Source organism: Helicoverpa zea, chromosome 16 (genome assembly GCF_022581195.2).
Source record: "Helicoverpa zea isolate HzStark_Cry1AcR chromosome 16, ilHelZeax1.1, whole genome shotgun sequence".
Classification (NCBI taxonomy): domain Eukaryota; kingdom Metazoa; phylum Arthropoda; class Insecta; order Lepidoptera; family Noctuidae; genus Helicoverpa; species Helicoverpa zea.
In genome coordinates, this window is record NC_061467.1 from 1,793,250 (window position 1) to 1,804,501 (window position 11,252).

Sequence of the window (11,252 nt, forward strand, 5' to 3'; positions counted from 1 at the left end):
TAATTTATGCAGTCAAAGTGAATAGTGGCTAATAATTGAAAGTGGCCAGTTATACCTCGGTTTACCCTATATAAGTAAGTATCGAAACAGGTTGTAAAATTGAAACTGGGTTGCCCAGATAGCAACCCAGCAGTTTTTAATAACTCGATTGGCGATCGGTTAAACTTTTGACAATATTTTGGAGCTATGTTGTTTCTGGCATTAAACCCGTGCTGCACCCTCACACAAACGCAAACACAAAGCATACGCAACGATCACTCATAAATTTCATTCATAAAATTGGATAACTTCGGAAATACCACGACATTACAATGACAAAAAAAGCAGTGCATATTAGTTATTTCCCATCTACTGAAATTCCAATCGATTATTTACGTATTGTATGTCCTCCTCCTGAAGTGTGGCACAAATGCAAATCAACACCTTGTATAAGAGTAGTACATAAGGGAGTATACAAGGGTAGTACATAAGGGAGTATACAAGGGTAGTACATAAGGGAGTATACAAGGGTAGTACATAAGGGAGTATACAAGGGCAGTACATAAGGGAGTATACAAGGGTAGTACATAAGTCAGTATAAGGGTAGTACATAAGGGAGTATACAAGGGTAGTACATAAGGGAGTATACAAGGGCAGTACATAAGGGAGTATACAAGGGTAGTACATAAGTCAGTATAAGGGTAGTACATAAGGCAGTATACAAGGGTAGTACATAAGGCAGTATATAAGGGAAGTATATAAGGCAGTATATAAGGGTAGTATATAAGGGAGTGTACAAGGGCAGTACATAAGGGAGTATACAAGGGCAGTACATTAGGAAGTACATAAGGGAGTATACAAGGGTAGTATATAAGGAAGTACATAAGGAAGTATATAAGGGTAGTACATAAGGGAGTATACAAGAGTAGTACATAAGGGAGTACATAAGGGAGTATACAAGGGCAGTACATAAGTCAGTATATAAGGGTTGTACATAAGGGAGTATACAAGGGTAGTACATAAGGGAGTACATAAGGGAGTATACAAGGGTAGTACATAAGGGAGTACACAAGGGCAGTACATAAGGGAGTATACAAGGGTAGTACATAAGGGAGTATACAAGGGTAGTATATAAGGAAGTACATAAGGGAGTATATAAGGGTAGTACATAAGGGAGTATACAAGGGTAGTACATAAGGGAGTATACAAGGGTAGTACATAAGGGAGTATACAAGGGCAGTACATAAGGGAGTATACAAGGGTAGTACATAAGGGAGTATACAAGGGCAGTACATAAGGGAGTATACAAGGGTAGTACATAAGGGAGTATACAAGGGCAGTACATAAGGGAGTATACAAGGGTAGTACATAAGTCAGTATAAGGGTAGTACATAAGGGAGTATACAAGGGTAGTACATAAGGGAGTATACAAGGGCAGTACATAAGGGAGTATACAAGGGTAGTACATAAGTCAGTATAAGGGTAGTACATAAGGCAGTATACAAGGGTAGTACATAAGGCAGTATATAAGGGAAGTATATAAGGCAGTATATAAGGGTAGTATATAAGGGAGTGTACAAGGGCAGTACATAAGGGAGTATACAAGGGCAGTACATTAGGAAGTACATAAGGGAGTATACAAGGGTAGTATATAAGGAAGTACATAAGGAAGTATATAAGGGTAGTACATAAGGGAGTATACAAGAGTAGTACATAAGGGAGTACATAAGGGAGTATACAAGGGCAGTACATAAGTCAGTATATAAGGGTTGTACATAAGGGAGTATACAAGGGTAGTACATAAGGGAGTACATAAGGGAGTATACAAGGGTAGTACATAAGGGAGTACACAAGGGCAGTACATAAGGGAGTATACAAGGGTAGTACATAAGGGAGTATACAAGGGTAGTATATAAGGAAGTACATAAGGGAGTATATAAGGGTAGTACATAAGGGAGTATACAAGGGTAGTACATAAGGGAGTATACAAGGGTAGTACATAAGGGAGTATACAAGGGTAGTACATAAGGGAGTATACAAGGGTAGTACATAAGGGAGTATACAAGAGTAGTACATAAGGGAGTACATAAGGGAGTATACAAGGGTAGTACATAAGGGAGTATACAAGGGTAGTACATAAGGGAGTATACAAGGGTAGTACATAAGGCAGTATACAAGGGTAGTACATAAGGGAGTATACAAGGGTAGTACATAAGTCAGTATATAAGGGTAGTACATAAGTCAGTATACAAGGGCAGTACATAAGGGAGTATACAAGGGCAGTTCATCAGGAAGTACATAAGGGAGTATACAAGGGTAGTATATAAAGAAGTACATAAGGGAGTATATAAGGGTAGTACATAAGGCAGTATACAAGGGCAGTACATAAGGGAGTATACAAGGGCAGTTCATCAGGAAGTACATAAGGGAGTATACAAGGGTAGTATATAAGGAAGTACATAAGGGAGTATATAAGGGTAGTACATAAGGCAGTATACAAGGGCAGTACATAAGGGAGTATACAAGGGCAGTTCATCAGGAAGTACATAAGGGAGTATACAAGGGTAGTATATAAGGAAGTACATAAGGGAGTATACAAGGGTAGTACATAAGGGAGTACATAAGGGAGTATACAAGGGTAGTACATAAGGGAGTACATAAGGGAGTATACAAGGGTAGTACATAATGGAGTATACAAGGGTAGTATATAAGGAAGTACATAAGGGAGTATATAAGGGTAGTACATAAGGGAGTGTACAAGAGTAGTACATAAGGGAGTATACAAGGGTAGTACATAATGGAGTATACAAGGGTAGTATATAAGGAAGTACATAAGGGAGTATATAAGGGTAGTACATAAGGGAGTGTACAAGAGTAGTACATAAGGGAGTATACAAGGGTAGTACATAAGGGAGTATACAATGATAGTACATAAGGGAGTACACAAGGGCAGTACATAAGGGAGTACACAAGGGTAGTACATAAGGGAGTATACAAGGGTAGTACATAAGGGAGTATACAATGATAGTACATAAGGGAGTAGAGTCTGGATTAATTTTATTTCGTTTTCGCTATATTTGCTTTCACTTTGTTCAAATAAATCTGTCTAGTTCCTTTCTTTTGCATTATTTCTCAAATAACTATGATTTGCATTTCTTCAATATGAAAAGAAAGTCTGTAATTAAGTTTCTTTGTTGCTACTCAAACATTGACAATGGACTGTAGTAATAAATCAACAAGTTGAAGTCTTTTTACAAGACTTTAGCGAATTTCCAAAGCTTTGCTGTAAAATTGTACGGTAATCGTAAAAGCAGTAGGATCATGGAGAACAAAATTACTATCAGAGATGTCATGACGTGCTGCGGGATTGTTCGAAAGAGTTAGATTTCGTGGCCCTGGTACATAAAAAGCCTACGACGGAACACGACGGTTTTTAGTCAGTAAGAGTCTGACACTCCCTCACTGCTGCTAATCCACAGCGGAAGGGGTCATTTGATGATTTTTGATGTCGTTAAAAAAAAGACGTCATGACGTTAAATCTCCTAAGAACGGCTTCTTACACGCCTTCTATGGAACCCGCTCATTATTTTCAATCTTTGACGGATTGGTTTTGATTTGATCCCGAACGTCTTGTGAGTTCTAATAACTGATCACGCCTACTGTATGTTGCTTGACCTACAAGAAGGCGCCTGACCTACCTTCATTATGGCATCTCCACTACTCCTTCCTCCGTGGATAAACTGCTGAGCTAGAATATTTAATGTCATTGTGCATCTGGGTTTATTTTGCAGAATAGTTGCATCTGTTCGAGTTAGGACAAATATGTTGGTAGTACGGTTTAGCTGCATGTACGTCCAAGTGAATTATAGCTGTTTATACTTACTTGGACGCTGTACTTTAAGTTATCTTGGTTGTGGTGGAGTTTAGAGTGTCTCCTATTAGAATTGTATTCTAGAATTAGATTTCATTTTATTGTATGGATTTTGTTATAAAATGGTTTCTTTGCCTACTATGTTATACGGTTATTTCCGTCTGTCTCAATCCATCCAAAATTTGTCTGTAAGAAATCGCTCTTAGCGATAAAACCTCCCATTTTGTCCCCTAAATTTTTAAATATTTCGTTTGGTTTTTGTAATTTTAATTGGTATACATACAAAATAAAGAATATGTCTACCTACTGACTGAACTAGTACGATTATTATTCATAAAATATTAGTTGCCAATAATGCTAGCTGTTCGAAGGGCTATACAAGGTGTTGATTTGCATTTGTGCCATAGTTCAGGAGGAGGACATACAATACGTAAATAATCGATTGGAATTACAGTAGATGGGAAATAACTAATATGCACTGCTTTTTTTGTCATTGTAATGTCGTGGTATTTTATTATTGTAAGTAATCCAATTTTATGAATGAAATTTATGAGTGATCGTTGCGTATGCTTTGTGTTTGCGTTTGTGTGAGGGTGCAGCACGGTTTCGACGCCAGTAACATACGCGCCAAGTTTAAATAAGGCTAGATGACATTTACGGAATTCCGAAAAAAAATTAAAGAAAAAAAATTACGTACCAATTTTTTTATTGATTTGGGTCGAGAATCATTAGCATAATTACCTCCTTGAATATGGCACGGATGCAAATCAACAGCTTGTATAGGTATTATTATTTTTAAAAATAAAATATAACTATTTGAAATTCTCAAATCTGACCCTATCCCTACCTTTTCAGATTTCCGCCTAGTGTTCCCAACTGGAGAAGGCATGGCAATCTCCTACCCTGTAAAGCTACCATCACGTCGTGAGCACAGTTCTGCCCGTACCCTCACGCTGAGTCGCCGTGATAAGGCAGAAGCGAAGCTCAGGCTTGCGAAGAGATGTGTGCTGGGAGCTTTCACTACGGGCCTGGTGGGGGATAGGAGGTAAGATTGTTAATAGTGTAAAACTATTTTATTTTATAACTAATATTACAAACATATGCACAAAAGTTAGTTCCACTTTCAAGCAAACTTGAGAGCCTAAATGTTAACAATTAGGGCTACTTTTTATTCGGAAAGAAGTTCAAGTAATTTATACTTCCATCGCCGTACATTTTGTTTTATTTTATGAAAAAAAGAAAGTTCCATTTATTAATCGCGGTTGGTGTTTGAAAAAAGGTATTTCAATGTCTTGTGAATAATAAAAAATAAACTCAAAGAAAGAAAAAAAAATCATTTTACTGTATTTTAGGTAGGTTACCCAAATCATCCAAAACTATCAAACATGACCTTATCAACATAACGTAGTTTGGCCGGTGGCATGAAACTGTCGGACTGTGGCGCGGCGCCAAACATTATGACGTTGCCAATAAACTTTCACGTTGTTGCACTCAGGTAACACTGTTCTGAGAGTGGGAGATATTGTGGGTAGTAGTGAGTTTTTTTATTCGAAAAAAAAATTGACATCATATTTGCCAGATTAATTTCACTTGACATTTTTCTCGCACTAACGTATATAGGTAGACTAAGTTTAAAATTAAATAAGACCTAAAAAAAACAGAAAAATAGAAACATTTAATTATCTTTAAGTAGGTAACCAAAAATATCAAACATCACCTTATCAATATGACGTAGCTAGGAACCGGTGGCATCAAACTGTCGGACACTGGCGCGGAGAGTTAAGAGTAAGAGATATTACCTATAGGTAGTAGGTGAGTTTTTGTTTTGGGTTAGTAATATGAAATAACAAGCTATTGATATAAAAAGTGTTTGAGAGTAGAAGATATGGCAGTAGCTAGTTTTTATTTTAGGCTAAAGTGAAGTGATTAATCAGTTAATTTTACTTTTAAACTCATTAATGAAATACGGCTTGATAAATTGTACAAAGTTTAACTAAACCCATAATAGTAAATCAAGATTCATTAGGGCCTTAAAGTTTAATGTAACTCTTCCTATCATGTTTCTAAGGCCTGTTTTAAATTGACTATTGAACAATCTTGCAGAATAATTTACCTAGAAAGAAGTTATTTTTTTGAAAAATATATCTGACTGTTACAACTCGAATCCTCAATATACAGGCTGTAGCAGGGCTTGAGGGTCACAGTCAAAAATGTATTGTAATATTAATTTTTCACGAATAAACAAACTTTAATTTAATTTCACCTAACTTTGCCAAACACAGCGAATTTACCCAACATGACGACAATATAATTTGCGCGACAAAACGAACAAACACTCCATTGTTAATGTATTAGTTAGAACGGCTCACTCATTTGTTATGCAATAGGGGCTGAAACTACCAGTCACTGTAAGGGTTAAACTTGATGAGTTCCAGTTACGTGTATGTTAACTTTTAACAAATGATTTAAATTGCAACTAAAGTGTTTGTTTTCTAATCAAAACTAATTTTACATATGTTTAAAAGCGATTGTTTGTGAGTAAGTGTGTATGTATGTTTGTTACCTAATCTCGCACAAATGGCTTGAATGATTTTGGTGATACTTGCTCACAACATACCTCACATTAGAATAACATGTAGGCTACTTTTAATCTAGGTGTCCAAAGTAGTTACTATGGGACGCGAGTGAAACCGGTCACAGTAGCTATTGTTAAAATAATTGTGACTTTGTTGATGATGATAATTTTTTATATCACTTAAGAGACTAGACTAACATCGTTCAGTACATCAATTTAATTAGATTGTAAAGGAATCTTGCAAAATTGAGAACTATGTAATTAACAATTACTAATATTCACATAATTATTTGCTTCTATTTAATTTGGAACATAATCCACCGTATATTATTGAAGCAATCTGTATATAATTAGGTGTTCTCTAACAGCTAATTAGCAATTAGTTAGCAGTTATATTAACTCAAGTAATTACATCGATACTGTTTCTATTTATATGTGTAACGTGTAATCAAACATTAATTAACTGACGTATTGGCGTGGTTCTTGCGAGGTATTGAAGTTTATAGATATTTATTCATTTGGATAACATACTAGAGATGAATTGTTTTAATATCGCGAATAACTTGAAGAATGCTTGAGTGGTACAAAAAAACATATAACTTTCATGTGATATTCACTACACCAATGACATTAGTGTACACACAACAGCATATCAACCTACCTCAATCTGTCAAACTTCAATAGATTTTTAACCTTATTACAATGGCAGAAAGTTAATGTTCTTTTGGTAAAATTTTACAGTTTCAGATCTTAAAATCAAGATCCCAATGTTGTATAAATAAATGATTATCCTGTTCTAAAGACAAGCTTTATAGTTAATGAATCAGCACATTTTTCAGCAAAAACACAGTTCTCTCATAATTCAGTATAACGTACGACCCGCACATTATGAAGGGTAACTCGCGATTTGTCACGTATCGATAGCTGATAAGGGTGAGCTCGTTATCAGTGACACACTGGTCATATGCTGCTGTCGGGTTCACAATGTTATCTTTGTCAATTGGTTAATTTTCAGCTACAATTTGTACAGTAGTTTTACAGAAGTAAAGTTTTTACATATGTCTAATAGACACACGATAACTTACCAGGACTTAACTAATGCAAAAATATATTCGAATGATTAAAAAGGTTGTGGCGTCATGAGAACATGATAAGATAGTCATCTAGTACTTTTTACAGTATTTACAGCAACTTTTTCACCATTTCAACTCATTTTCTTTCGTCACCAGGCATAAACAAAAACCAATATCCCGTCATGAAAGTAGTGACGAGATCCTCGCGAACGTAAAAACTGGTAACTACTGGAGGACCACAAAACCAGACATCATACCTTCCTCCTCCATCCAGGACATCTCCAGAGACACTTTGGACAGCCTGCCCAGGGTTAGGAGACGGTCTCGTAGACACAGACCAGCTACTTCCTACGGGTTTCCAGAAATTTCCATCTCAGACCATGCGGATACAAAGACCATGAGACGAAAGTATCATACATTGAAGAGCTTGGTGTATACAGAACCAGTGGAGAGTATAAGGGAGATGAGGGAAAGACCGAGGTCTGCTGGGTCTACTGTCAAGAATAAGGAGGCTTTGAGTAGACCGAGTATACTGGAGACGTTGGACTTTATTAATAGCGTGAAGAGTGCTCTGTGTGGTGAGTTTTATTGAATCAATCACTGTTGGAGTTTTGTATTATGCCCTTTGAAAAATGTTGATGATACTGATGTGCCTCTTATTCTTACGTTCTACTGAAGTCTTGCGAAATATTATTTTAGCTATACATTGATTCCATAATTTTTGTGATTTGTATCGTTTAGTGGAAGAATCAGGAGCATCCGACGCAGAAGACTCAGCGTGGTCTTTAGAAGACGAGTGGCTGGTGGGACAGTGTGCCCCGCTGAACCTGATCGCGGGCCGCTGCGGACACGCGCTGCAGCTGGCGCTCGGAGACCTGCCGCTAGCGCTGCTGCATCGGGGGAGGTTTACTGTGAGTTGTACATAAGTAATACAGTTTTTTAGGAGGCAGGAAGTCGTCGAGCTGAACAAAAGAGGGTTTACTCTTTCGCTTCTTCTGGAGTTCTCCATTTACCAGGGTCATGCCTGGGAAACTTTATTGAAAAATCTCTCAGCCCAGCAGACAGAGACAAGGAGCCTCGATAGAGAAGAACAATAGAAGGATAACATTTTCTTGATTCAATGGGACATCTTTTATGGGGGTAAGTTGCTCAAGACTTCAAAGGAATTTAATCAGAAAGTTTCTGTATGGTTCCAGATACTACAAGAGCTGTGTTCATTTCTGGGGGATGCGGGAGAGGGGGCACTGTTTGCACTGCACCGACTGGCCAGGGCTGCTAGATCCAGGAGTAGTGAGAGAGCTACTAGGTAAGGCACAAGAAATTGGTCTCCAAATAAAATATTTATGTACGCCATCATGTAGAAGTCCCTAAAGATTCTTGTCCACTCGAAAACTTAATTTGTGAGGTAAGCACTGACCTATGAAATTGACAAAAAATGTCCATTTCCTAAACATGACCTTTGACAAAAATGTACTCCTAAAATAATTACGTAAAAACCGTTCGGAGCCACAGACTCATTTGTGTAGTTAAAGCGAGGGATAACTGACTGCCGACGAAGTTTTTCAGCGAACGTGGGCGACCCGGGATACAATTAATTAAACTACTGCAATTGTGATGACCTTTAGAGTTTTGCAATTCGATTATATTTGAATAGTTACGTCGTTTTGACGTGACGAAAATATTTTGATCGTCAAAGTTTGGGAGACTTATGAATAATTTGGATGGCAGAGAATTTTCCAAACATTTCGCAATGAAGCAAAAATTCGTATGTACATACAGCAAGAATTGGACATCCCCAGATATGAGAGAAAGACCACAGGGCTATTCATCTGCCTAACCTTTTCCTAAGTTTCTTGGAGTCAGCTTCCAGTCTAACCAGATGCAGCAGAGTGCCGGCGTTTTAGTTAGTATAAAAGCGTAAAGATATTCTGTCTTACCACAAAAACTGTTTAAACGCCTGTTGAACACTTGTCTAATAAAATGGCAAATTATGGCGTTGAAATAAGGTCCGTTTTGCAGCCACATTTTTAGACAAGTGCTCAACAGATGTTTAAGTTTTTGTAGTAAGGCCATAAATGTCCTAAAAGATATTATAAATCTGAATATTTCTAGTGCATGGCGTCTCCCAGAAGCTGAGGGAGCAACCACAGAGGCTCCGCAGAAGTACAGACCACGACACCCTGACTATGTGTCCGGTGATGAAGCGCCGCCACCACCCCCGCCTTTGCCCAGGAATTCTAGTATTGGGAGACAGGTATGATGATGGTGTTAATTCTTTTTTTACCTTAAGTTTTTGGTTTTTGTGGCAACGTCGACGAATGTTTTAAATCAATTTCGACACAGTAATTACATAAAAAAACTACTTATAAAATCATCTAAAAAACGACTAACGAGGTGACTATAAGTCAACTCACTCCATTCTACCATGTCACATCATGTATGTATGTATGTATAGCTAAGCTCCAACTAAAATTTTATTTTCCAGGTATCCCGCTACTCAGACTATCTCCCGCCAAGCCGGCTTCAACTAGAGCCCACCATCACTCAACTGACCCCATCAAACCCACCAACCCCCCCTTATACAGGCATCATCAATCCCATATACGACATTAAAATGCCCCGCGATAAATTCGTGGTCAAACGATCCAAGTCCCTAGGCCGAAGTTTCAGTTCTAAAAACCTAGGTATAGAAATAAACAAGTATAATATAACTTTAGGTCATAAAAGTGGTAAGAAGACCAATGATGTGGTAACTGCAATTACTGGTATGACGGGTGAAACTGGTTTGGAGACGAAAGGACACTTCTTCCAAAGGTATAGTACTGCTGAAGTGGTTGGAGATTCTTATAGGCTTAGTAGGGTTACTATTGATTGATTTTGTATGGAATGCAGTTCCAATATTTTATCTATGTGTTGATGTGTATACTGGAGATAAAATTGTGTCTGTCTTTGGGGCTAATGTTAAAATGTCTTCTAACTCTGTCAGCTGATAGTTAGAATTTTAGAAATGGCCGCAAAATGACCAAAAATCCGAAGGGACTACGGGTATAAAAATAAATTATTACTTAACGTCAAAAGCAGAATAGGAAAAAAGATTGTATTGAGAAAAGTTAAGATCATTGTTGTGATAAATATGAGTAGTAACGATGTGTGTAAAGTATGTTACCTATTTTCAAATACATATAAGATTATTATAACAAAGAAGGAATTGATTATTTAATAAATAAGTAGACTAAACGACAGAGTTTATTGTTGGACATTGTATTTGTTGAAATATTGTTATTATGGTTAAAGCTACGACATTTTATTAAAGTATCATTTTCAAGAAAAATTTTATGGGAAAGAATAATTTAATGGCCGTGAAATAACACAAAATAAGAAGCACCATTGACTTGATTGAATGAAAACATTAACAAGGCACAATTATCCTTGTTTTAATGAAATGTAATGTAGCGAGAAATTGAATTGTTCCATAGCAAAGCAATATTTATCATATTTAATAAAGCAGTTTTATTTTTGTCTGAGATTTTTTCTTATAAGCAATATTCAGTATAGCTGGCTAACAATTTCCTCCCGGTATCAGTGACCTAAATGGAATCTAGGTGACTCTAGACGGCTGGTATAATATTATAGGTGAGAAATAACGACGGATATCCAATAAGACATTTTTTAGAAGTTATGTAATAGAAGAGTTTTAATTTTTGGTTTGGTAAGTGCAAAAGTAGTTTTATGTAGATTTTATTGGGTTATTTTC

General features: G+C 36.9%; 1 protein-coding gene across 3 annotated transcripts in view; it reads left to right on the forward strand.

Annotated features, from left to right (window-relative positions):
* The window catches only part of LOC124637738, a 29,172-nt gene extending 18,155 nt beyond the window's left edge, over window positions 1-11,017 (forward strand). For all 3 annotated transcript variants that reach the window (XM_047174374.1, XM_047174375.1, XM_047174373.1), the window contains 6 exons: window positions 4,706-4,895; window positions 7,655-8,076; window positions 8,240-8,409; window positions 8,695-8,804; window positions 9,611-9,752; window positions 9,984-11,017. In XM_047174374.1, the coding sequence (XP_047030330.1) occupies window positions 4,706-4,895; window positions 7,655-8,076; window positions 8,240-8,409; window positions 8,695-8,804; window positions 9,611-9,752; window positions 9,984-10,373 (1,424 nt within the window). In that variant the 3' untranslated portion in view covers window positions 10,374-11,017. The remainder of the gene's footprint in view (window positions 1-4,705; window positions 4,896-7,654; window positions 8,077-8,239; window positions 8,410-8,694; window positions 8,805-9,610; window positions 9,753-9,983) is intronic.
* The last annotated feature ends 235 nt before the right edge of the window (window positions 11,018-11,252 follow it).